General features: G+C 47.2%; 2 protein-coding genes and 1 long non-coding RNA gene across 5 annotated transcripts in view; 1 reads left to right on the forward strand and 2 right to left on the reverse strand.

Annotated features, from left to right (window-relative positions):
- The window catches only part of LOC126984151 (scavenger receptor class B member 1-like), a 43,960-nt gene extending 33,757 nt beyond the window's left edge, over positions 1-10,203 (reverse strand). The window contains exon 1 of one of the 2 annotated variants that reach the window (XM_050837542.1): positions 7,873-10,203. In XM_050837542.1, the coding sequence (XP_050693499.1) occupies positions 7,873-9,023 (1,151 nt within the window). In that variant the 5' untranslated portion in view covers positions 9,024-10,203. Of the gene's footprint in view, positions 1-1,035; positions 3,298-7,872 lie in introns of those variants that run through there. The other variant, XM_050837541.1, reaches the window with a different exon arrangement.
- Positions 1-15,213, forward strand: part of LOC126984153 (uncharacterized) — a 46,353-nt gene extending 31,140 nt beyond the window's left edge. Inside the window, exon 2 of the long non-coding RNA XR_007736450.1 lies at positions 11,705-15,213. This is a non-coding gene — a long non-coding RNA (uncharacterized LOC126984153). The remainder of the gene's footprint in view (positions 1-11,704) is intronic.
- Positions 14,299-27,681, reverse strand: part of LOC126984152 (sodium- and chloride-dependent GABA transporter 1-like) — a 102,937-nt gene continuing 89,554 nt past the window's right edge. For both annotated transcript variants that reach the window (XM_050837544.1, XM_050837543.1), the window contains exons 4-14: positions 27,101-27,202; positions 25,062-25,248; positions 24,673-24,805; positions 23,954-24,088; positions 23,483-23,586; positions 22,918-23,042; positions 22,126-22,238; positions 21,641-21,772; positions 20,876-21,079; positions 19,455-19,628; positions 14,299-17,457 (exon numbers count right to left, since the gene is read on the reverse strand). In XM_050837544.1, the coding sequence (XP_050693501.1) occupies positions 17,371-17,457; positions 19,455-19,628; positions 20,876-21,079; positions 21,641-21,772; positions 22,126-22,238; positions 22,918-23,042; positions 23,483-23,586; positions 23,954-24,088; positions 24,673-24,805; positions 25,062-25,248; positions 27,101-27,202 (1,496 nt within the window). In that variant the 3' untranslated portion in view covers positions 14,299-17,370. The remainder of the gene's footprint in view (positions 17,458-19,454; positions 19,629-20,875; positions 21,080-21,640; positions 21,773-22,125; positions 22,239-22,917; positions 23,043-23,482; positions 23,587-23,953; positions 24,089-24,672; positions 24,806-25,061; positions 25,249-27,100; positions 27,203-27,681) is intronic.

A 27,681-nucleotide genomic window follows, 5' to 3' on the forward strand; every position in this document is an offset into this window, starting at 1 on the left:
ATGCAGGAAGGGGTCAAAGATCGCTCACCTGATGACCTTCCAAACAAGCACTGAGGAGCACCAGATAAACACTCCCTCTCCTCTCCTCCCGCCTTCCTTCGTCTCGTGTTCTCTCTCTCTCTCTCTCTCTCTCTCTCTCTCTCTCTCTCTCTCTCTCTCTCTCTCTCTCTCTCTGTAATATCTCGGTAGTCTTCCTGCATATTTAACTCCTCTCTTTTTCTCTCCAAGACGCCTCCCTCTATCCAAAATTGACCTCCCTTTCGGCCACTCATCTCTACCTTTTTTTATAGGAGAAGCGATTAGCGGGCTTTTTTGTGTGTGTTTTTTTGTATTTTTGCCCTTGAGCTGCTTCCTTTACTGTAAAAAAAAAAAAATAATAATGATTCTCCTTCGCCTTACTCAGCCTCCCCTTCCTCCGCCGCTGCTGGGTTTCGGGTCTCCGCGACTCACTCAACACCCTACAATCAGGCGCGGATATACCCGGGACCCGGCCAACAAGGCTTCATTGGCTGGCCAGATCTGCCACGCTCAAGGAAAACATACACAACGTTCATATCAGTTTAGGAAAATAAATTGTCGATCCATTTTATCTGTTGATCTTCCACGGGTTTAACGCCTCGCCTCGCCCCGGCTTGGTGGTCGGGGTTACGTGCCACTTGCAGGTGATGCCCGGAAGGAACACCCGCACCATTATGCTCGCTAGGAAGAAGCACTTTATGAAACTCCAGAGAATATTAATTAGGCTGGTATTATAAGACACTTTCGCTTCTCACATCAGCTATTTCTAAAGGTCAAATAGTGGGTCAGTCGGGTTCTAATGAGTGTTTCTTCAGGTTCAAGGTACAGAGGAAGGCTCAGACTATCACCAGGGTCATAAAACTACTCCTGGAAATGCCCACAACTCCTACGAAAGCCTTGTCAAATAGGTGTTCTTGGGCGGCGAAATGTCTTACAATACGACCCTAAAGCTCCTCAGCACCCCAGTCATCCGTCCCCTGCCGCCTCAGCTAACAGGCGGTCCGGTCTGAGACTTACCTGAGGCCCAGCACCACGTGTCGGAGTTTGGGATCGCCGTTGTAAAAGTGCGGGAAGGAGAATCCCACAGAGGCACCGAAGTAGCAGGGCTTCATATCCAACACGCCCTCGGGCGGACACCCCTGTTTGCCACAGAAGCAATGGTTTTCCGAGTGTGCTGCGTCGTAAGAGAAGAGGCCTTTGGGGTGCACGAAGCGGTAGGCATCCAGTCCCTTCGTTTTTACTGTAGTGTTGTAGACAAGAGGCAGAGAGCGACACAGCTGCCCGTTGAAAATATAAAGCGTGTCGTCCTTGCTCAGTTCTGGAGCGAATCCGTTGCCGTCGGTGCCTCGAATCATGTTGCAAGAGTCGCCGAACCACGAGTAGAGGACCTCGTGGCCGTTGTAAGCCAGTATTTTGTTCATCTTGGAGGGGTCGCCTTTACCCGTGTGCATGCGGTAGGGCGGCTGCAGGGTGTGGTTGAGGCCCATCAGCAGGCCGAACAGCTGGTGTGGGTAGGGCACGTCCTGGACCTTCCGGGCCCAGTCCAGCACCTCGGAGCGGTGGCCCCACAGCAGCTCGCCCACCGTCTGCCTCCTGATGGTGTCGAAGGCGTGAATTTTCTTCACTATCTTCAGGATTGTTTTGACCAACCTGCTGTCCTTCACCATGTCCGCCGCGTTGACGAAGGGGATGTTGACGGTGGTGACGGGGTCGTTCTCGCTCCCTTTAGACAGGTGAGGCTGGAAGATGTAGGTTGGTCTCCCCTGATACTCCACAACAGTCTCGTCATCTAAGTACTTCACGTTTTCTTTTGTTTCCTTGAGGGAGTAGACATACGGGCCGAGCTCCTGGACCCTCGGGCGAGCTCCTTGCATGAACTGATCAGGATTGGTCAAGTTGAACACATACACGGTGTAGAGAACATTGATTTCTGCCGCCCGCCACAAGTGATCCTTGTTCGAACCCTCCGAAAGGGTGATGCCTTTCATAACTCCGGCGTGCATGGTAGACTCACCCCAAAACACCGTTGCCAGCAGGGCCACGAAGCTTATTATGGCCATCAGAAGCAAACACCACCACCGACAACAGCACCATCGCAGACACCTTCTCCTGTTCGTGGGTAAGTCAACATCGTCGTCGTCGTCATCGTAGTAGTATCCTATAAGGTCACGCTGCTCCTCGGGAGTGTGCCTGCGCCGCCATCGCTTCGCACCGCCGTCCCTCATGCACACACAACACTCCACTGGTTCAGCGCGAAGACTAGACACCAACTCTTTCTCTGGCGGCTTTTCCAGCTTTTCTATCTCTTCGTCAGAGGATTGGTCGTCATACTCGGACAAGCTATCCTCCTCCTCGTCAAAGCCCACCTTCATCTCGTCCACGTCCTCCTTCCTGTAGCCCCACTCGCCGTCCCGCTCCATGATGAGTTATCAAGGAACCACGACACCTGCTCGCAAGCGGAAATCGCCGGTTCCTCCTCGGTAGTTGTGTTCACACCATTAAGAAGCGAGGCCACAGAGCCGATGCTGCAGGCGGTGTGCAGGCGCCGGAGGCAAACGTGTGACTAGGGCGACGTAGGAACTCTTGACGCACCGCTGTACATTAATCAGGCCTTATCATAATTTCAATATTAGCTTTTTTTTCAAAATAGTGAGTTCTGTTTGCTCTCACACGATTTCGTTCAGTTATATGCAGATTGCACCAGTGGAACACACAGGCCTCAGTAATTAAACACAGGCGCACCTCACAGCCACGCGAGGCTCACTGTCACCTCTAATCAAAGGGTCGGATCACATCACACTCGGCACCACTTGACGCTATGAGACGCTCCAACAGTTCGTGGATGAGTCGAAGAGAACGTGTTGCCGTGGAGGCGCATGGCGAGAGAGTCCTGTCCTTGCCGCGTCGCCACCCAGCAGGCAGAGCAGTGTAGGACAGGAAGACCAGCACGTGCGCCGCCGCCGCTGTTCCCCTCCACACGCCGCCGCCGCCAACACACTGACCCTCGAAGGGGAATTATGCAGAGCTTTGTCCCGCGTTATCACCACACGGCCATGATAATGACATGGCTGCCGGAACCCCGTTACTGTGGCCGCGTTTATCCGTCAAATAATACGGGGAGAGGAAATGCCGCGTGCATGACACCTGGCCAGCACCTGCAGGGAGGGGAGCGTGGCGTCCGGGGGTCCTGGCGCCCCGCAGCCTCACAGAACACTACTCATCCTCGCCGAGCCCGGACCGGCGCCGAACACGTAATCAACTGTTTTATCGCCCGGCTTGGGTTTGGTAAACTTAATGGCGCCCATTATCAAGCCGTTACAGCCAAGGAGATTCTGAGCACGGCACTGCTCATGACCGAGAAAAAAAAGAACATAACTTAGGCAAGGGTAAAGAAAGGGGAGCGAGGGATGGAGAGAGAGAGAGAGAGAGAGAGAGAGAGAGAGAGAGAGAGAGAGAGAGAGAGAGAGAGAGAGAGAGAGAGAGAGAGAGAGAGCAATATGTAAGATGTAAAAATAAATAAAGAAAAAAAGAAGAGAGAGAGAGAGAGAGAGAGAGAGAGAGAGAGAGAGAGAGAGAGAGAGAGAGAGAGGAGATATGCCAGCTGTGATGAAAGTAAACATGTTTCATCTTCTGCAAATCCTCATTAATGGGTTATCTCGCGTTGCCCCGCCCCGACACGGCTTCGTGCGGCCCCTCTCGTGAGGCGGCGAGGACGGGGGAAACATGAACGATAAGTGAACGAGGTCGGGATGATAATGCGCGTGGGCAGGAAAAGGGAACGACGGAAAATTGGCTTCAGTGCTGTGAGAGAAAACAGGAAGGAAGATGTTTGTACAGACCGATGGCCGGGCGCTTCCTTCCTCATACCGAATTAATAATTGATGAGAGTAATCGTGCCCTTACCGAGAACAGCGGCTGTCTACGCCACACTACCGGAATACAGTGAGGCCGACAACAACAACAACAACTGCAATTATCAAAACATCAACACCTATTATTACAACTACTACTACGTTCCTACTACAACAATAATAGCAACAACAAACAAGGAAAGAAAAAACAATGCACATAAATGGAGTGACGGGGGGGAATAGGGTGGCGGAGCAAGCAAGGGTGGTGGAGGCGGCGATGGGGTGACTTGGTGCATGGCGAGGAGCGTGACTCACCCTTGCTGGCCGGTGACACATCTCCTTGGTGCAGCCTATACCAAATTTTGATAGGGACCATAGCGGCGGCCCGGCGCTCAACGTGGAGGCTCAACGATCGGTTAGGTTAGGATAGGTTAGGTTGCATACATCTATACCTAGCCAGCCAGTCAGCCATACCTCCGAACGTTGAGCCTCAGCGTTGCGCGCGGCCCCAGAGTTGCTGTACCTGGGAAGTGTGCTGTCTGGTGCTCGCCAAGGTCGTCACCGTAACCACTGACGAAGCGGGTGACAGCGAAGCCCTCAACAGCTGGTGGTGGTGCGTGCTGGGCTTCGCGATAGGGCGGGGGGAGCAGGAAGTGACCACTGACCACACGTTTTTTTTTTTTTGTTCGGCCCTGAATTATCTCCGTGGATAAGGAAAAGCAGAATAAATAAATAAATGAATAAATAAATAAATAAATAAATAAATATAAGATCACATGGATCTGAGGGACCCCCCACAAACGCATGACTTATCGTGCACTTCATCCCTTTCACTTCTTTCTGTCGCCATGGGGAAGCACAGGTGTGACTCACGACGCTCCCCTTTTTTTCCTTTCTTTGTATCAAGCCCTTGAACCCTTCATAAAAGTCCCGGATAAAGGGTGTTTGCCCCTTTAGAACGAAACATTCTCTTCGTTATCATGCATCAGACTTTTTGCAGCTTTTGCCAACAGGTGTTCAGACCACATGCGGCGTGAAAAATAGTATCAAGGTGTATGAAACACTTGTATTCCATAATCTATCAAACAGGTTTTTGCGATTTCCCAAAGATGTCGCTTCAAGGTCGCTTCTCAGGCGGCGGTAAAGCCTGGCCATAAAGAATAAACCGCTCAGCCAATCTTTACCACCTACACAGCATCACACAGTTCAGGGAGCTACCACTTTTTTTTTAAGCAGAGGAAGCAGCTCAAGGGCAAAACAAAAATAAAACAAAAACACCCGCTCCTTAACTTTCCTAGTATACTACGTACCTCCTCTACTCCACTATTCACTATCTCAGCCACTAACTATCTCACCTCACTATTTCAACCACTATCTCACTTCACTATCGCAGCCATTCCCCATCTTAACCCGTCCGCTGCGATTGGCACGGATTTCGACCACTGGTAGCCTGGTAACATATGCTCCCAGGTCTTTCTGTCCCTCTGTGGTGAGTAGTGGAGTGTTTCCCATGTGGTATTGATATGTTTGATTTCCCCTCCCAAGATGCATGCCTTCACATTTTTCTTCAATAAATTGGAGCAGCCATTTTTTGTTCCACTCCTGTAGCTTGGCGATGTCTTCTTGTAGGAAATCCGCATCCAAGGGGTTAACCAGCATCAAACCAATGTCTACGTGAGTCGTCTGCGCGCCTCCCTCCACACCTCACCCACGCACAGCCTCGCCAACGATCGTCACCTGTTATCCACGCCGCCCACGAGCAATATTATGTTATTTCACGTCCCCTGAAAGCACCTTGAGGCCCGCGGGCGCCACTTGGCATCGCGCGCGGCATTCTCCCCGGCTATAATGAGGTGACACGCGAGGTTACCACATCATTACCCATGAATTATGGAACCCCAAGGCAGATAGTGGCGGTGAGGGACATAACGCGTGTGACCTGATTCCTTGATGCTGTTCCGTGATCAACTTTCTTCGTCTCCGGAAGCCTTGTTGGGGGTCTGTTACGCGCTCTTCCGGTAAATGACACTGGCTTTGCTTGGCTGAGGATGATCTACAGACTTAGATATATATATATTAAGGAAGTTATTCTTCGTTTTAAATTCGCTTACGTTCGTTTCTTTGGGTTAATAGGTATTGTTTTCCTTTCATGGGTCTCTCTCTCTCTCTCTCTCTCTCTCTCTCTCTCTCTCTCTCTCTCTCTCTCTCTCTCTCTCTCTCTCTCTCTCTCTCTCTCTGTGTGTGTGTGTGTGTGTGTGTGTGTGTGTGTGTGTGTGTGTAATCGATTGTTGGAGAAGCGGAAGATTTTTTAATGCTTCTATTTATTTTTTGTTTGTTTGTTTTTGTTTTCTCGTAATGACTAAAAGCGACGTGACTCAAGCCTTTCTTTGTTTACACTTAAAAATGACAGGTGGCAGGATATCCTAACTGATAACCGCGGAGCCAAAAAGCAGCGGCGCAGTTATTCCTTTGTTTCCGAGACTCGTCGTGTCGGGAGGAAGTGGTGATACGCGGGTGAGGAAAACCGCAAAGCAATTGTGAGAAAGCCGAGTCAAACCATCACAACAAGGACATCAAAATAATAACAGCGGGATAAACGGAGTTCCGCGTCGGCTGTCAGGGTTGGCTCCCACCTCCAATCACCAGCAAGGCCACGCGGATAGAACGAAAAAAAAAAAAATGTAATCAAGTGCCTGCCGGAGAACACAACTCCTGAGGGGAACAAGCGCGAGGGTCGGTTGTAGGAACGGTAAACAGTGTGTCGACGATGACTGAAAAATTGCCGCCCCGCACGTGTTGCATATTTGTCAGGATGATGCCAGTATTACCATCATGCCAGGGTGAGACAGCAATATTGTGTGTTTGGGGGGGGGGGGGAGGTTGCATGAGAGAGAGAGAGAGAGAGAGAGAGAGAGAGAGAGAGAGAGAGAGAGAGAGAGAGAGAGAGAGAGAGAGAGAGAGAGTGTGTGTGTGTGTGTGTGTGTGTGTTGTGTGTGTGTGTGTGTGTGTGTGTGTGTGTGTGTGTGTGTGTGTGTGTGTGTGTGTGTGTGTGTGTGTGTGTGTGTGTGTGTGTGTGTGTGTGTGTGTGTGTGTGTGTGTGTGTGTGTGTGTGTGTTGTTGGTGTGTGTGTGTGTGTGTGTGTGTGTGTGTGTGTGTGTGTGTGTGTGTGTGTGTGTGTGTGTGTGTGTGTGTGTGTGTGTGTGTGTGTGTGTGTGTGTGTGTGTGTGTGTGTTGTCTGTGTGTGTGTGTGTGTGTGTGTGTGTGTGTGTGTGTGTGTGTGTGTGTGTGTGTGTGTGTGTGTGTGTGTGTGTGTGTGTGTGTGTGTGTGTGTGTGTGTGTGTGTGTGTGTGTGTGTGTGTGTGTGTGTGTGTGTGTGTGTGTGTGTGTGTGTGTGTGTGTGTGTGTGTGTCTGTGTGTGTGTGTGTGTGTGTGTGTGTGTGTGTGTGTGTGTGTGTGTGTGTGTGTGTGTGTGTGTGTGTGTGTGTGTGTGTGTGTGTGTGTGTGTGTGTGTGTGTGTGTGTGTGTGTGTGTGTGTGTGTGTTGTCTGTGTGTGTGTGTGTGTGTGTGTGTGTGTGTGTGAGAGAGAGAGAGAGAGAGAGAGAGAGAGAGAGAGAGAGAGAGAGAGAGAGAGAGAGAGAGAGAGAGAGGGGAAAATAAAACAAAGAAAAAGAAAGAGGGGAGAGGAGGGGAGGAGAAGGGGCGGGGAAAAAGGAGGACATTGTGTTGTCACGCAGCGGCTAGGACTGAACTGAAGGAACTTCACTGGTCATGCTGACGCCTCGGGGGCGGCGAAGGAGGAAAGCAAGAGTGATTGCAATTCCCAGGGGGGGCGGGGGGGCACGCCAGACAAGGTCGAGGTACTCGGGAGAGTCAGGTGAGTCCTGTCGGAGTCCTATCGTATTGAACTCAGGATGGTAAGCATGATGATTTATTATTGAAGTTTTGCAAAGATTATTTTGAAGTTCAAACTGACTTTACAAGAAAATGAAAAAGAAATTCTTACCTCAGTCCTTGGACGATGTGCCTCAGCCGGGGATCCCCCTTGTAGAAGTGAGGGAATGAGAAGCCGATGGAGGCCCCCCAATAGCACGGCTTCATGTCCAGGATGCCCGTTGGGGGGCAGCCGCTCCCGCTGCAGTAGCACGCATTCTCGGGGTGGTTGCTGCCGTAGGCAAACACATCGTCAGGCGGCACGAAGCGGTAGGCGGCGATGCCAGACTGCATGACGGTTTCGTTGAACACTAGTGGAATGGCGCGGCACAGCTGCCCGTTGAATATGTATAATTTATCTTCCTTCGTCACTCCGGGAGCGAAACCGTTAGCATCGGTGCCCCGGATCTCGTTACACTTGTCGCCGCTCCAGAAGTCCAGTCGCTGGCGCCCGTTCCAGGAGAGGATTTGGTTCATCTTGGCGGCGTCGCCCTTGCCTGTGTGCATCGTGTACGGCTCCTGGATGGAGTCGTTAAACCCGACCAGGAGGCCAAAGAGCTGGTGCGGGTAGGGCAGCTCCTGCAGCGTCCTGGCCCACTCCATGACCCGCGACTTGTGGCCCCACAGCAACTCTCCGACCGTCAGGGTTCGCACCGTCTCAAAGCCGTGAATCTTCTTTGCCATCTGTATGATTACCCGAAAGAAGCCCTGGTCCTTGACGGCGTCTGCCGCGTTGACGAATGGAATGTTGACAGTGACCAGTACGTCGTCCTCGGAGCCATTCGACATGTCGGACTGGAAGAAGTACAAAGGCTTGGTTCTGTAGGTGACGGAGCTGTTGGAGTGAAACTTAATCTCTTCTTTACTTTCCTTCATCAGGTACACGTAGGGGCCACGCTCCTGAACTCTTGGTCTGCCGCCCGCCATGAACTGCTTCGGGTTGGTCAGGTTGAAGACATACACCTTGTAGTACACGGGGACAGGTGTGTCTATCCAGGACTCATACTTTTGGCCGCCCTGACGCAGCACCATCTGATTCACGGCCACCGAGTGCACCACGCTGTCGTATCCCGCCAGCATGAAGATCACTGTGGCGGCGCACCACAAGGCCACCATCCACAGGCAACAGCGGCACCTCGCGCTCCTGTTCACGCGAGACACCACTCTATTCATGCCCGCCGGAGCACCGTTGCTCATAGTATTTTTCTCAGTCACTTTTTCCATCTCGGTGATAAGGCTGACACTCAGGTGGTAAGCAGTATCCAAATCACTGACTGGTGAGTCCTCTCACGGGCCGGCATTTCCTATCCCGCTGCTAAGTGGCCATCATTACCTTCACGTGTAAGGTTTGTTGGGATTATGGCTGGTCAAACAAACGCTGGACTCCCTGTCAAGCACCTCGCCGCCAGCCGCCACACGCTGACCTCGTCGAGGCTCTGGTGCTTGCCTCTCTAGTGCGTTATCAGTTAAAGTTCACTCTGTGTCGCTGCACCTCCGTGCTCCTCACAAAGAAGTTCCGGTCAGTCTGGGGACAGTGTCAGCGACCAGGCAGGACTCGGGACAAGGTAAACTATCCCGCCAGCCTCGTGCCTTCCTCAGCGATCCCTTGAATGAAGGCGACTCGACACAGGCACGGTGCTTGCGTCACGCGGTGCAACAAGTGGCGCACGGACGAGGCACACAATTCCACGTAGCTTAAGAAAACGTTTAAGAAGTAAGATCAACACCAACACTCTTCAAACGAGGATCAGACTAGCGCTCACCCCGCGTTGCCAGACACGAGCCGTGCTCTCGTACACATGTGACCGCAGGACCCATTGTTCATCGTTGCCTCATGAATAATTAATAAATCATTGTATAGGCAGCGTATACTCGTTACCGTGTACTTTCAACAGTTTAGTGGCGTGTCGTGCATGGGCATAACTGTTTCAGGTTGACTGTAGCGAAGGATTGCTTGTGTCACGTCGTGCGCCAGGCAGTGAGTCCCACGCCAGGGCAAAAGACCCCACAAGGGCATTTTTATTTGCATTTTAATGTCGATCGTGAAATACCTCCAAACACGCACCAAGTGATATTCCTTTAGAAACAATTAACGGAATAGCGTCATGAATCATAACTAAGGTCACGGCGTGCAGCGAAAGTGAGGGTAATTTTGAGCAATTTAAAACCTCTAAGCTGCAACTCGCTTCACCTTCGACAGCCGTGCCCGGGGTCATTTTCCTCGAGCCGGACACCACCACCTGATGCTGACTCCTCGCTCTTCTTGGTGCTGTATTGGCAGAGATGACGCCCCTCTGCCTGAACCGCCGCGTTGTGTGCAGGCTCAACCCCACACCCCCGACCGCCACCTCAGAGCCACGTGAGGAAAGCGAAGGACGTGAGGAAATCTGTGAGGGAAAATGACTCACCTGCAACTCACTTCGTGTATACATATTTTATCATCATTATTCTTATTACTCTAAAATCTCTACTGGCCTCATATTAACGGTGATTTGTGTATTACAGGAAGAGTATTGGTGAGCGTTGAAGTAAGACTCGATCGTACACGCCTCACCCGCATATGAAAGAGTCAAACAACAAACAGACAAACAAACAAGCAAACGAATGAAGCACAAATCTTACAGGAGCAGGAACCGGTTATCCTGAATATGGGAAAGGGAAAGTATGAAGGAAGAAGCACACTGGCGGAGCACAAACAAAACGGTGCCGTCACGATGTTGTACTACCAGCAAGAAAATATGCCACGCTTGTTCCTTGAGTTAGGCCTAAGTGATGAACTCCGGGCGTCGGTATGGGTGGCATGGGTCTGAGGTCTGAGGCAAGGAGGTCTGGGCCATGGGGGGAAGGGGATACGGACGTGGGCAGGTGGGGGAAAGGGGGTTAAGGAGAGACGAAGATCGCTCACCCTCCCACCTCCCTTCAAACCCTGACCTCCCGACTCTCGCGGACATTATTTTCCTCGCATCTCCAAGCTTAACCAGGTAGCAGCAACGGGCCAAATCAGTGGCTTTACCGTGTACCAGCGACGGGCCACATTTTTGCCATGATATAACAACCCCCCAAAATAGATGATGCTTAAACTGATCACACATGCGTTCATATATATTCTGAAATGGTTTGCGTGAGTGATGATTTTTTCTCATTTTTCTCGCTTAGAGGGGCCTTTAAGAAACATGATCCCTGCAGCTATCAGGTTAAACGGCATTGTGAGGTGCGTGAGGAAGGGACGCATGTTGGAAGAAGAAAAGGTGGGTCATACGAGTTCCAGTGAATGAAACATCAAATATAAGGAAATAACATGTAGAATATCGTCGTACTCAGACTTTATTCAACATATTTTCCATAATTTGAAAGGAATGAATTAGTCAAAACAAGATAAGAATTAAGTGTGTGTGTGTGTGTGTGTGTGTGTGTGTGTGTGTGTGTGTGTGTGTGTGATATACAGGATATGAGCAACACTCGTGGGATTGATTACACACACACACACACACACACACACACTTCATTTTTCCTTCCTTCTTTCATTTCTTTTCTTTCTTATTTTCTCTTTTTTTTTCCTTCCTTCATTTCCTCCTTTCTATATTAACACACACACACACACACACACACATGGCATTGAATGAAAAAAAACTCCACCGTTGATATTTCATGACTTGGGGCCGACTATTTAATCCTCGTATCTATGCTTGTGTAACAGGACGCGGGGCAGCGGTGTCGCCTTCCATCCAGAGCTGTTGTTGTTCCAGCCACTCTGCCTTCCACCGGTTCAGTGCTTATCACATTCCTCGCCCCCGTTGGACGTCCTAGAAAACCCCCATTTTCCTATTTATATTACTGTAACTAAAGCAGCCCGTCTCCAGCAAGTTAAAGTGACACTAATACCTCCTTGTTTTATTTTTTTTTAGCTCCTGGAGGTTAACATTTAGGCAGAGCAACGCCCGTAAGAAGCAAGATGTATGGCGCTGAATTTATCGCTGTTGACTGTGTAAAGTTGCGCAAATTGTCGTGAATGAGGGAGGACAGGGTTAGTGGTGGCGGTGGAGGAGGTGGAGGAGGAGGTGGAGGAGAAGGCGATGCGGGTGCTGGCTGGTCTACGGTCTCGCTCAAGGAACAACAACACCACCACCACCACCACCTCCATCACCACCACCACCACCTCCATCACCACCACCACCTCCATCACTCGTAACCTGATTACTTGGGGCAGCGCAGGGTCGAGGGGCAACTCTAGACGCCACACTGAGCTCCTCCACCACCCCTCCTACACACCGTTGATCTAATCCTCCTTCATCACAGCCATAACCCTCTCCTCCATCGCTACTATAAAGCTCTCCTCCTCCTCCTCCTCTTCTCTTCTCTATTCTCTTCTATCGTTGATGTAATCCTTCTTCATCACAGCCATAACCCTTCTCTTCCATCGCTATTAGTCTTGCATCCTCCTCCTCCTCCTCCTCCTCTTCTCATCACACCTCTCATCACTATTCTCTTCCATCGTTGATCTAATCCTTCTTCATCACAGCCATAATCCCTCTCGTCCATCCCTACTAGTCTTGCAACCTCCTCCTCCTTCTCCTCCTTCTCATCTCTATTCTCTTCTGTCTATAACCTTCTCCTCCATCGCTACTATTAAACCCTCCTCCTCCTTCTCCTCCTTTACGTCTGATCACACTTTTCACCACTATTCTCCTCACCATTAACACACTATTCCTATATTCCCATACATCTCCTTGCTACTACTTCCTCCTCTTCCTCCTCCTCTTCCTTATTCTTATCACAACCAAATTATGTCTTACTCCTATGCCTCTCCTCTGCTCTTCCACCACACTATCCTTTCTCTTCGTCTTCTTCCTTTGCCTCTCTACCACACTCTTCTTACTCCTTCGTCTCTCCCTCTTCTTCTTCCTCCATCTGCGTCCATCACCACACTGTTTCCCGCTCACCATTACTCTTTCCCTGCACCGCGCCGCCTGTCCCTCATCAATAAGGCCTTTCCACTGCTTCTCCGTCACCATGATCGCCATTCCACTGTCTTATCCACTCTCGATGACGACCTTTTAACTTTTGCCCCACATTTGTCACGCTCACTACCCCCCCTCCACCCCACCCCACCACCACCAACTCCACCCACCACCACCACTACTACGCTCCGTCACAGCATATACCAGAGAAAGAAAGTTAAAAGAAAAAGAACAACATGAAGGTTACGAAGACAAAGCAAGAACAGGAAGGAAAGAAAAAAGAAAGATAACACATGATACGTTTAGCTGTTTCATCACCGCTAGAAACCACAACAGGAAAACAAAGAAAACATGTCAAGAGTCACCTTCACCACCATGACGCGAACCACCACAACTTCTAACACCATCATCACCATCATCATCATCATCAGAAATAGAAGAGAAGGAAGATGAAGAATATGAAGAAGCAATAGAAGAAGAAAATGATGAAGAAGAAGAAACAGAAGAAGAAAAGAAGAAAAAGAAGAAGAAAAGGATGAAGAAGAAGAAACAGAAGAGAAAAAGAGGAGGAGGAGGAGGAGAAAAAAGAAGAAGAAGAAGAAGAAATAGAAAAGGAAAAGAAGAGAGAAGAAGAAGAAAATGATGGAGAAAAGAAAGAACAACCACAGCAGCAAACACATGAACAACAACAACAACAACACACTTTCTCCAGTATGACCAAATAAATAGAAAAAAAGATGAAGAAAAAAGAACAATAACAACAGACGAACAACAACAACAGCAACAAAAAAGAATAACAACAGCAACAACAACAACAACAACAACAACAACAACAACAACAACAACACTAACACAACCACCGTCACCACCATCACAATACGATCTTGAAGCGTGGGAGTGGCATCAGAAGAAGAAGAAGAAGAAGAAGAGGAAGAAGAAGAATAAGAAGAGGGAGAAGAAGAGGAAGAAGGGGAAGAAAAAGAAGAAGAAGAAGAAGAAGAAGAAGAAGAAGAAGAAGAAGAAAAAAGAGGTGGTGGAAGACAACAACATCAACAACAACAAGAACAACGACAAGAGGAAGAAGAAAAGAAAAGAAGAAGAGGAAGGAGGAGGAGAAACTTCAATAAACACACACCATAATGAAGGGGCGATGCTCTTTTTTTCTCCCTCTCCATCTTGTTTGTGGAGGCTAAGGTTTCAGGACGGAAGACCACGCAAAAAAGATAACAGATGAAGAGAAGAAGAGATAGAATAAACAGAAGACTAATGGTACATGTCTTGATTTTTTCTTACCCAGTTCCAAGGATTCAGTAATGTTAGAAAATGCCCAACAAGATGATACTATGGAATTACTGTTGGGGTTTATAGTAACTGTTTCCGATCTCTTCCTATACCTACAATTACTGATACAACCACCACCGACACCTCTCCTCCTCCTCCTTCTATAAGTACCACTACTACTACTACTACTACTACTACAGGACTCACAACCATTCACACCATTCAGCTGGAAGGTTTGTGTGGTTTATAACAAATGCTGGTGATTTCCTTTTTTTATTTTATTTCAAAAATTAAGTTTTACATCTTCATGGTCTTAAACAGATAGAGTAAAGTCACAGAGGATATGGGTAGAGTTACGTGGTGTGTAGCGTTACAATTTTTAGGAATACCGAAAGGTGTGAGATACATAAGCTTTGTTTGCTTGACGTGTTGGTGTGCGTGTTTGTAAGTTGTGAGAAGATATTCTAAAGTGTTTGTTCCTCTACTATCGCCTGCATACACACAAGCATATGTACATATACCAACTTCTAATTAAAGCCACATTACAATGCAAATCAACAAGTTTTATTATAAGTTTGCTACTACGTGTTAGACCAGCCAGACCAGCTGTACAAAAAGGTGAAAGGAGACCCACGTTCGGATCAGCTCGGCGGACGCACGTAGCTGGCCGGGGCTGGGAAACCTCCCTCAAAACTCCCTATGACTTTAACAGTCCCAAATGTGGAAAACCCCTACAAACCCCTACGTTCAGTCCAAGGTTAGTTAGTATCTAAACACTGGTCAACTCGAGGAGGACAAGGTTACCTGCGTGATATGTAACAAGGCAGGGGTGGCGGTCGCTAGCGGCGCCACCTCCCGCACGGGGCTGTGGGATCGTCTCTTTGTACTCGCTCTGATGTTGCCTGCGTGTGTGAAGGGAAAACAACGAAGCTGAAACAACCAGATCTTCTTACAAGAGTAGTCAGGATTCCTCCAGACATGCATAACCTAACACCAAAGTTTTATAGTAAAGTTTCACGCGATCATGAAGATAGAAGTGTTCTTACATACTAGATTCTTACAATATATTAGATACTGAGTATTTTTTAACGAGTCGGTGCAAAACATTGTCTTAACACATAACATGTACACAAACCAACAGACTGGCAATACATACCTTCACTACATAATTCACATTTGTTAGTGCGCGTAATTTACAAAAAACAAAAGTTTCAGCCAATCAGAAAAGGGCATCTGAGAAAAGTGAGGAGCCAGAGCGAGGCGTGTCACACTCCTACTCGTGCGCTGGGTTGGCTGGAGGGATGGTTGAACGGTGCGGCACGCAAGGCTCCAAGAGTACCGTCACCTTGTTGGCAGTTCTGATCCAGTTTCACGGATGATGGATTCTCATTGGCTAAAACCCAAACACCTATTATCATATACGAAGGTAAGACAGAGGACGAGGACAGAAGCGTCACCAGCATGGCCTAAACAAACTATAGATTCAGCAAGAACACATCAACCGACTTCAGGGTGTTGAGAGGAGTATTCTAGGACCATGAACGGAGAAGTACAGATAGTACAACGCATAGTACGAGGAATCACTGAAACATTATGTGGTGTTATTGCTCGCATACATTCTACTGTGACCTATGTGAAGACGGGGCCAGCAACACGGGAGACAAAGCTAACTTATGAACGGTAGCGACTTGACAACAAGGTCACGATATACTGAAGAGGCTAAGTGTAGGGGCGTCTACGGACCACTACCAGTCATGACGTGTTTACAGGCTGGAAGACCCAGAGGGCAAGCACTGCCTTGGTCCCGAGACAACAACACCTACCCTATCCAACAATATAATGTTTTACAAGATATGTCCAAAAGCCTAACATTATCATCTAGTATCATTTTGATATGCACAAATATCCTGAAAACTGGAAGACCTTCTGGAAGCCCTTTGCAAGATAGTCTTGCTAGAGGCACTGTGGGAGTCCGCCTCAGCAGCCCCAGGCTGGCACCGCCGCTGCTGCCGTCACAATGATTGGCAGTAATTATTAGGATGCGTCCATCGGATGTTTCATTTTTTCATGATTCAAGCACTTATAAAAGTGGACGTGAACCGTGCTTAAGTTTAATAGTTCTAAAGGCGTGCCGTCCTGCAGGCTGCTGAGCGTCGACACAGGTGCGTCTGTTGCTACTCAGTAACTGTAGAGCGCGCGGAGGCTGGGCCCGGCGCTGCCCAACACTACCTACGACTGACTGACTGCTTAATAAATAACGGGGCTACACCCTGCAATGCCTTCATTTGTCATTAATACTCAACGACATATATTTTGTAGTACTATATAAGTTAGTTAAACCTTTCAAAATTCAAAATATGTGTTACTCTATATGCCTTGCCTCGTGAGCATAAAAAGTATTTCTCTGTTGAAAGGGAGAAGGCGATAAGGCAAGGCTAATGATTATAATACTCTTAAAGTGTTTCATCTGTTTAAATACCACGAACAAATCATCTGGCCAGAACACCATTTATATAGTCCAACTACAAACATTCAAACTGTACAACAAGTATCAATACCAAGTAAACAAGAAGTGCGGAAATACTGTCTCCATGTGGTTGTGAGGTAAAGTTCCGGCAGCCGTGCGCCGCGCGGCCCAGTGGCTCAGCAACGCTGGCCGGCTTCGGGCATCCGCTGGCCGCTGAACTTATAAGACACAGCTATGAATTAGGGTCGCCTGAGTCCAAAGTCAGGTGAGGGAAGCAGCAGTATGTCGTGGAGACGTGCTGAGCCAAGTAATGGTCTGAAACACTGATGGGAAAGAATTGATTTCTGACAAAGTCCTCCTGTAGCGCCGAGGGGGTGAACTCAAAGTTGTCGTGGGTTCTAATACAGGCTGAAGGAACATCCAACGCCACGGGCTACAACACCTGACCTTCACTTTGCAGCATGGAAATTCAAAACGAAGCGAAACTGTTCATACTTTAGGTCTATAAATATAGGGTATTTTGTCATCTATCAACAAGGAATTAAACTAAAGCCTTTGCGAACAAATGGGTGGCGCTACGTCGCTGTGACCACCCAGTCCTTGCTGCTTCCCGAAACCCGCGCCACGAAGCTGCTTGGCGGCCGTGTGACCAACCATCGAGTGCCCTTGACCTGACACCACGCACTGCACGAAGCTTGAGGCCACACCCTTGCAGGTCTTCTTTGGTCGGCTGTCTGTCTGATGGTGTCCGCGTTGCTGTACACTCTGCAAACTGTACCTAAAAGAGAGCAGTCCCTGCCGGGTAGACGCACACGCTGCAGAAGTGGGCGTCGATGGTGGCGGTGGTGGTGTCCTGACGGCATTTCTAAACAGCTGTGGCACTCTCCCTCTGCCCGTACTTGTTCTTCAGGGCGTTGATGTCAATTTCCGGTCGTGTAATTGCCCATATCCTCTGAAATAAACATTTGGATGGTTAATGGATGGTCAGTCTCCTTACACACACCCAGCACTGCATGGGTGGATGGCTGTGCCTTGCCCTCCAGGCTGGTAAAATGGGATGGAGTGCTTTTGGTAAACATAGTAATGCCATGAATAGGAACCTGCCACTCCCCCTGAAGCGGAAAGTGTGCAGCCAGGGTAAGGGCAGGCATAATAAAGGCTTCAGGAATTTGACGCCTCACAAAATATTTAAAGAGAACTAGAAGGCAAAATATTTAGAGAAAGCTACAAGGCGCACTGAAGAGAAATATGCTAAGTAGGCCTATAACATGGAGAACCTCAAAACGGGCATTATGGATCAGAGAACAGACGAAGTTGGATATATTTCCATGACTATTAAGAATAAAAAATGTACAGGTAGGTCCCGGCATTACAGCTGGACAACCAAAGTAAAAGAGTGGCAACTCGGAAATGGTATTATTCAGGGCAGACAGAGGACCCGGAGGAGGTGAAACTGGTGAGCTTGTGCCGGAGCAGGATTAAGTAACGTACACTAACGGCAGGTAGAGTCAGAGAACGTTGGGAAAGGCCTGTATATCCCGCAGTGCACTAATAGTATTGGCTGAAGATGGTGCAGCAGTGACGTATCATTTAACGGATTTTGTTGACATACGCGCAAAATACTCCCGTTGTCAACATTCTCTTTTTTATGAGCTTATATCACCAGCGGGGCTGACCAGAGTGGCCTGAGCGGACTAAGCCAGGTGGTGCAGAGGCCGAGCACGCGCCGCCGCTGCCGGGGAGACGTTCTTGCGCCCGTTTTACTTCGACCACAGAAAACGGAGGACCTGCCATATCTTTCACGATGACTGTTGTAAAAAGTATACTCTCGTACAAATTGGTATAAATTGATTTTGACGTGTTTCAAAATCGGTTTTCGAAAATAAAATACAAGCACGTCTTCAACGCTATATTTTGCAATATCAGATGTCAACAAACAAGCAACTGAATGAATAAATACGTCCTTTCCTGGTGTTGCAGACGGTGCCAGGGACGGGGTATTTGTGTTTGAATGCATGCGAATAATTTGTGTTCTTCGAATAAGGTCACGAATAATCATAAATTTATTATCAGGAATTTGACTGTAAAATGTTACCCTCAGCTAATCTGCACAGACAAAATATAACCCTATGGCTCTGCTCCCTCAACGGGCCCAGCGTGCGTCGGTCATCAGTCTGTCACCGCCCCGAGAGCTGGTGAGCGTTCGTCTTCTCATGCTCAGCCCTGCTCCGCACACGATGGACACGCTGCGTCATCTTTGCCTTGAACTTGTGAGTGTGTGAGTTGATGAAATCGTAGAGCAAGGATCCGGCGCGTGAATTTGTGATCTCAGCTTCAAGCAGTCACTTGTGCGAATGTTTAAAATAGACTGATAAACTCTGCTTATATTTCTGACAACATAAATATTATGTTTCTAAGATGACGGGCAAACTATTTTTCTTTCTGATTTTTTTAGAGAAAAGTGTTCATGGATGCAGTAATGAATGGCTTCATTGACCATTCGTATTTGGATCAGAGTTCCTAGTAGCCTACTTAATAACTGTACTCGTATTCGCATTTTTAGAAACTTAAGGTATTGTATTGGTATTCGAGTACATAACTCGCCTATTCCCGCCATCCCTGAAGTGTACCACCACCGCTCAACTCCAGGCAGATATAAATACATGTTTGTCAAGGCTACCATTCCCTCTGAAGGCGTATAAACACTGGATAAGGACAATGTTGTCTATCTTATTTGTAAACGCGTCTTTGACAACTGCACAGTATCATCGACTCTTTTTCACTACAACAGCACAATCTCTGCCCTACAAGGTGACACAAGTTCAAGGCTACCTACATCTCTGAAAGCCCCAAACACCCTCCATCTTATTCATGAACGCCAATCGTTGAGGGCTAGAAAATAACATGATATCCTTCTCGGCCAACCACGACGGCAAACAAAGTGCTCACCTCCCGCCACGTCCCGGGGTGCGGCGTGCTGATGAACTTGTAGATGGCGTAGACGGGGATGCACAGCATGGAGGAGAGAGCCATCAGCCAGCCGACGAAGTGGGTCCAGCCCGGGAATTCGTAGTCCACGTACTTGGGGGGCGACCACATCACAACGTTGAACATGAACACTGCCTGAAAGGGGAAGAGAGAAAAAGATAACGTTTTATGGGAATTTTTTTGCTCTCTCCTTCAATGTCAACAATGAAAAAGACAAACAAAAGATGGCAATAATAAATGGTGAGAAAGTCTATCTCAGGTTGCTCCCCCTAATCTATTTTTATATAAAAAAAAAGGGAGGCAGTTCAATGGCGCAAAAAAAAAAGGAAAAAAAGTCCGCTAAGGCGGTGCTCCAGCAAACAATGATATGTTGTTGTACTCGAAATCAAGAGGCCGAAGTCATATGGAGACGTGCATTGATACATACGCACGAGCAATATGTTTTACGAGGCGTCCTGCTCCCCTACTCCTTTAGGATAGTTGAAGGGCGAAGTACTCATAAACAATTACTTTAGAGCGTAAAATATTATGTACATATTGCAATCAACTTAATTTCACCTCTCCTTGTGACATCCTAATTGTGAGAGTTATCAAGACATGTGTCCGTGCATGGGCTCACGGTGTCGTGTTTGGGTTTGGTTCGCTTGCGTGACCATGAGGTTGTAATCTTATCTCTAAGCAGATTACTCAGAGATTAGGGCGTGGTAAGTCTTAGCCTCATAGTGTTTTGTGCGATGACTGAGAAAACGCTGATTATTACAAAATACTCGCAGAATTTACGTAATATATTCGTTGTCAGCTTGTTTGTCAAATAAAAATTGAAAATAAATAAGCTGACAACGAATATATTACGTAAATTCTGCGAGTATCTTGTAATAATCAGCGTTTTCTTAGTCATCGCACAAAACACTATGAGACTAAGATTAAACCACGCCCTAATCTCGTTCTTTGCCCTCTCCTCCTCCCTAATCTCTTCGTCTCTTCCCCAGTCTGTAGCCTGTTAAGTAGTACAGTCGCTGCATCGCCTCACCTATAACACAACTCAGATAAGTGTGACACAGTGAACTTGACACACAAAGGACCATGAAGTAGATATCCGCCTCTCACGTACCTCTGCCTCCACTTACCCTCCTGTGCCTTCATTCCCCTTTCACCCATTCTTAAACCATTTTTTAGTAGGCGCAACATCTGTGGTCATATGCCGGAGAGAGACAGAAGGGCAAGGAATTATAGGAGAAGGGAACAGATCTCAGGAGACGGGACACAACCCCCGATTAATACCTGGTACCCATTCAATGCTGGGTGGACAGGGGCGTAGGGTATCGGAAAACCCGCCCAAATTTTTCCACTCCTCCCCTCTCGGCAGGCATTGGGATACTTACGAAGCAGACGGCGGGGGTGATGAACATCCAGCAGAGTTTCCACCAGAACATTGGGTAGTAGCCGATCATTTCCTTGACGTTATCGTACCATTTGTCACCGCCGTAGCCCCACCCGATGGCGATGCACTCGAACATGATGAGGAAGATGAGGCACATTCCCGAGGCGGCGTAGGAGTCCAGCACTTGGAAGACGTACATTCCACCCTGCAGGACACCAGGATCAGCACACACACACACACACACACACACACACACACACACACACACACACTTAAATATGGAGAACTTGAAATTAATATAGAGGCTTTGATCCTTGTTTTATTTTTTATCATTGGTTATCGTTTCATAGTAGAAGGATGTTTAGAATGTTTATGCAACCTGAGCTTCTAATCGCGCGCACACACACACACACACACACACACACACACACACACACACACACAGTAACTACATAGACTACCGTTATCCTTGCAAGTCACCATCAACACACAAACGAATAATAATGAACGGAAGACAACTTTAAAACTATACCCTGAACCTTTAATCGTGTGTGTGTGTGTGTGTGTGTGTGTGTGTGTGTGTGTGTGTGTGCATAAACACTCTAAACATCCTTCTACTATGAAACAATAACCTATGAAAAACACAAAACAAGGATCAAAAACTCTATATTAATTTCAAGTTCTTCATATTTAAGTTCCTCCATATTCAAGGCGCAATAGAAAGGACACAGAGCCTGGACGCTGAGAGGCAACAAGACAAGTATACCTCAGTGACGCAGGACAAGCCGACCAGGTAGGAGAGGACGCAGACGATGGCGATGAAGAGTTCCTTGTACTTGCGGAGGTATTTGGGCCACTCGTCGGACACGGCAGTGATGAAGCCCTCGATGGTGCAGAACTGTGGGAGGGAAGAGAGTGAGGTGATGAGGCGGGAAGTGATGATGCACGAGGCAGGAAAGTTAACCTGATGATGAGGATGAAAAGATAAGGGAAGGAGAGATAGAGGGAAGGGAAACAGTGTGCGAGCCATGAGTCTTGAGGTGGAGAGGAAGAAAGTTAAGCTGATGATATATAGGGATGAAAAGATAAGGGAAGGAGAGATAGAGGGAAGGGAAACAGTGTGTGAACGGACGGTTAAGAGAGAGCTGTAGATAGCCATGAGTCTTGAGGCGGAGATGAAGAAAGTTATGGTGATGAAAGGGGTAAAAAGGTATAATGTAAATGTATGCAAGGTCTCGCAGATTAACTTGCCTGAGAGTCGAGTCCCAGCATGAGGAACATGAGGAAGAAAAGGGAGGACCACAGAGGCGACACAGGCAGCTGCAGCACCGCCGAAGGGTAAGCGAGGAAAGCGAGGCCGGGTCCTGCAGGGGAACACGAAACGACACGTGTAAGGTTGGTATTGTCAAATGCTCCCACCCCTCACACCAACTATTTCCAAAGGCTAAAAAGGAGGTTAATCGAGTTCTAATGAGTGTTCTTTTAGGTTCACGGTACAGAAGAAGGCTCAGACTACCACCAGGGTCATACAACTACCCCTGGAAATGCCCTTAACTCCCACGAAAGCCGAGTAAATTACGTGTTGTTGGGCGCCGAAATGCTTAAGAATATGGCCCTAACTCACAGTCTTCCTGCTCACTCTTGAATACGGGAAGGATGCAAACCTACCCTGTGCCAAGTATCTATGATGATTTCCCACTATAAGGCAAACAAATAGGTTGCCATATGATAATCCATTTATTTCCTCCCCTTTAGTCAGGCGGTCAGTCACTTACTATACTTCTAACATTTAGGCTGGTAGTATAAGACACTTTTGCTTCTAACATCAACTATTTCTAAAGGTCAAAGAAGGGATCAATCGGGTTCTAATGAGTGTTTCTTTAAGCTCATGCTACTGAGGAAGGGTCAAACTACCACCAGGGTCATAAAACTACTCCTGGAAATGCCCTCAAGTCATAGGAAAGCCTTGCCAAATATGTGAGCTTGGGCGACGAAATGTTTTAAAATACGACCCTGAGAGTCTTAATGAACAGGATGACGAACCTGAGGCAGCCACATCAGCGACTTCCTTCTTCTGCTGCTCCGCCATGAAGCCCACCACCGAGAAGATGACAAACCCGGCGAAGAAGGACGTGCACGAGTTGATGGTACACAGGATGAGGGAGTCGCTGCAGGAGGGAAGGAGCACACTCACTTTATGTAGTTTGGAGACCTAATGCATCAGGAACCAGACATTGAAGTTGATAAGGATGGAGTTGTTGGTGCTCTCTTTCTATTTGGTTTAAAAACGAACACAATACAGCGTACATGTGGTGTTAAACAGAGATACAGACAAGTTGTTTTTTGTTTTATAACTCTGTTCACATTTTAAACACCTCTCCATGATTAAAAAAATCCTTGATTTTTTATATTTAGAATAAAAGTATGGATAATATTTTTGATGATGGGCATTTGCGAATGACTGATGGGAATCTACATGGATAAAAATTCGGGCACTACAAGTGTGCATTTACTAATAATTCATAAAGTGGGAAGATCCCTTATGAAGAGTTTGAGTGTTGATGGACGCACAACAATCAAGTTTTAGACAGTAAGGACACACGCTTACCGATAGCAGTTGTTATTGAACCTGTTGTACGAGCCCAAGGCGATGAGGGAGCCCAGCACGAGGGCGTAGGACCAGAACACCTGTGACACCGCCTCCACCCACACCTGTGACGCAGAGAGATCGGATGAGCCTCCCACACTACAATGTTATCATCATTACAGGTCACCATCATCCCGACACTCATAACATGACCAACTAATTCCTTGTAATCCACTTCTAATGTCAACATGAACATGATTATGACCACTAATGATTATGGGCAACAGTAATAAAAATAATTATATAGATAAGATAAATAGATATATAGATAAACAGACAAATGCCATATATGCAGACGAAAATGCAACAATTAGTTCTTTGAGCCAAACAGCTTCGTGTCTTGACAAGTTAACCAGAGCAAGGATTGGCATGATATGGTGAGCGCGTGTCGGGGAAAGCCTCGACACACTCGGGGACACACGGGCAACTCACCGTGATGTCCTTGAGCTTCTCCATGTCAGGTATAAGGTAGTAACGGATGCCTGTCATGGCGCCGGGCAGCGTCACGCCACGAATGAAGAGGATGAACATGAGGATGTAGGGGAAGAGCGCCGTGAAGTACACCACCTGTGCGGAGAGGGCTGTTAGGGGAGCGAAGGTCTGTGCATCGTCCTCGACTGCAGTGAGAACATTAACTCTGAGTGGGTCATGCACACTAGAGTAAGTTTGGAGCCTGATCTACAGCAGCAGTCTGAGGCAAATTTCCTGATATTCTCCATGACAAGGTTGTGAAAATATGAACATGTCATACGAGAGGAAGTTCAAAGATTATTCTTCCTCTGAGATTCTCCTGATTCTCCATTCTGACGACACAGAATAATTGACTCATTTACTTTCATTATATTTATACATCTTGCCAGCTGCCCTTTGAGGAAGGGACGGCATAGGTCATCCAGATCAAAGGCACCATGTATTTGGTAAATAGTACTGTCTTGACAGGCAAAGGATGAATCTTAGTGTTTTACAGCCACTAGATTACTATTCCTTTAGTACCGCATCACTGACCCAGACACTAAGAAACAAATAGATGTTTTATCATAACCGTAAACTTTCACGATTATCAATTTCATGTTAATTGTGTCAGTCGCAGTCTACTGAAGCTGAAGCATGTGTCAAGGTGGCTCACTGAAGCATGTGTCAGGGTGGCTCACCTTGCCGGTCCACTTCACTCCCTTCCAGATGCAGAAGTAGCACATGATCCAGACCAGCAGCAGGGTGAGGGCCAGCTCCCAGCGGATGGAGCCGGGGTGGTCAATGCCGTCGGAAATCTGCAGGGCTCGTCGTCTGTGGCAGACATTAGTTAGTACTGTCAATGCCATCATTGGTGCTGTTTGGCATTTAGCGAATATGCATGCACATAATTATGTATGCTTTTCCAGTAAGTTAGCACCATTAGAGGTAACTGATATAAGTAAAAATGTCAATATGAAAGGTACAATTTATCAATTTATTCCAAAGGGGAGGCTGTGTGCGAGTGGTCAGCGTGCGAGCGCGAAGTCCTGGAGAACCTGGTTTAAATTCAGTACAAATAGATACTCACTCCCAGAACTCCTTGACGGGGTCGGTGAGGTTCGAGACGGCGACGTGGGTCAGGTTGCCGACCTTGCAGAAGGTCTCGCTGGCCGTTGCGTTGTAGCTCTCGTTGTAGCACTCGAGGTTGTTGCGGGTGTAGGGATTGACGCAGGTCTCCGTGTTCCACCAGTTGCCGCACGAGCCCCACGGCAGCTCTGCGGAGGCACGGGGGTGAGGGGGAAGGCAGGATGGAGACGAGAACAGAACGGGAAGGACGGAGGGTGAAGGGCGGTACATCGAAGAAAAGTAGTGGGAACAAGAGAATGGACTGGTGCAAGGCGGTCATGAGTATGCAGGTGGATGAGTAATGTTCAGGATAAGAGGTTTTAAAGGCTGCACTAAAGGGCGAAAAAGGAGAGAAAAAGGGACGCCCACTAAGAACAGGTCTTACGGTATTTCCTCTTTTAAAACTACCACGGCAAATACAAAAGCTAAGTTCAAATCTGCATTTAAAAACAGACTGGCGGTCGTGGAAAGCAAGCCAGTTAAATAAAAGAAAAAAAAGTGATACAAGACCACACAAAACATCCACCTTGGTATTTTATGTTTCCATGAGAAAGAAAACAGCAAAAGGAGGATAGGCCCCAAAAATTCTACAGAAAAACAGTGCCAGAGAGCGCCATACTTACTGCCCGAGCCGACTGACACAGAGATGCAGGCAGCCGGGGAGGCCAGGAGGACGCAGAGGGTAAGAAGATAACATTTTAAGCGGGAGAAAGCATACAAAGACACCTGACTGTCTGGTGCTTGGCGTAGCGAGATGGAAAATATTAAACAAGCTGGTACGGCAGAGGCATGCACTCAATAGATATAATATGAATAGATAGAATGAAAAATAGACAGCTAGGCATAAAATTGTAAAGTTCATTATGGCAAGCGGAAAAGCACAATAGAGTAAAATACAATACAGAATACCATAAAATTTACCTACAAAATATCGAAGAGGAAAAATGGATTAAAGTCATTGACAGCTCACTACTAAAAAAACAAAACAAAACACCGCGAAATACAATGATGCAAAAAAGATGCACTATTGCTGGTCCACACACACACACTCACACGCACACACACTTACACGCACACAAATTAGCCAAGAATGACAGAGCCTCTAAAAATGTAACTTGATCTTATAAAACTCAACGAGGTAGATGTACCGACACGAACACACACACACACACACACACACACACACACACACACACACACACACACACACACACACATCCCTACTCCCTATCTCAAAAATACACATTAGGCTGACAAAAAAAACTACTCAACACCAGACAGGATGAGATGAACACAGCTGAGAGTAACTGAGAGCGGAGCATAAAGTTACAGCAGGAATTACGCCTGAAGAGACGCCGCTGCCGTTAGTGGAAGGTTACAGTTCTTACCTTGCTTCCGCCATCACCTTGAGTTTAGGATATTTAGGGAGTGTCTGGTATTTTTTTTTTTTTACAGTAAAGGAAGCAGCTCAAGGGCAAAAATAAATGAGCGAAAAAAAGAGCCCGCTAATCACTGCTCATACATAACAAAGTATAGATGAGTATAGATGAACTAAAGCTGAATTTGTCTTATATATCTACTGCAGTGTGTCATTAACTTGGTCAAATGCGAAAAAGCAGAGAAATAAGTGGATATCTACTGAGAGCGAAGAAGCAATTTAAGAATGGCAATAAGAGATGAAAAAACACCTATATTGAAAAGGAATATAATCTGTGGAATCAAGGAGTGAATGAGGTTACGTAATATAGCTGGAAAAACGAGAGCTTGGGAGGAAGAAGAATAGGAGAGCTTAGGATATAGATAGATAGATAGATAGATAGATAGATAGATTGTTCCTAAGATGTGAGGAAAGGATATAAGAATAGGAGAATAGATAAGAGAGATGAGAGAGAGAGAGAGAGAGAGAGAGCGAGAGCGAGAGAGAGAGAGAGAGAGAGAGAGAGAGAGAGAGAGAGAGAGAGAGAGAGAGAGAGAGAGAATGTTTACCGCACCCCTTTTTACCTGAAGTTAGGGACATGAAGAAGTAGAAGAGGCCCCAGCAGAGAACGATGATGTAGTAGATGTTGAGCCAGACGGACATGACAGCGGCGCCGTAGCCCACACCTGCAAGCACACACCTGGATTAATGCACGTCGGGAAAACTCACCTGCCCTGAAGAAAAGAGGCACCCAGGCATGAAAGGAAGAAAAAGAAAACTATATGGAAGAAAACATTAAAGATGGTCATTTCTCTTCATTGTATTTGTGTATTATGTGTTCTATGTGTGTGTAATGTATTTTGTATTTGTTATAAGTATGTATGTTCTTATTACTGGGTATTGAAATTATCTACGAAATAACTCGTCGTATAGAGTCAATCCAGCATCATTATAGAGCCAAGAATCAAGATCGTAACTTCAAACTCATCCTATGATTTGAACGCAGCGTGGATGACTATCGCACCGGACGTCAAAAATGATTCTAGTAAGCGGAATGACTTGACAGCAAACAAAAGGGGTTAGTTTATATTCATTCTCTCCACTTCCAAGGCCTTACGATGATCTTTGACGGGAATGACGGAGGAAGTAACCTTACCACCACCGT

The sequence above is a fragment of the Eriocheir sinensis genome, chromosome 56 (assembly GCF_024679095.1).
Source record: "Eriocheir sinensis breed Jianghai 21 chromosome 56, ASM2467909v1, whole genome shotgun sequence".
Lineage (NCBI taxonomy): Eukaryota > Metazoa > Arthropoda > Malacostraca > Decapoda > Varunidae > Eriocheir > Eriocheir sinensis.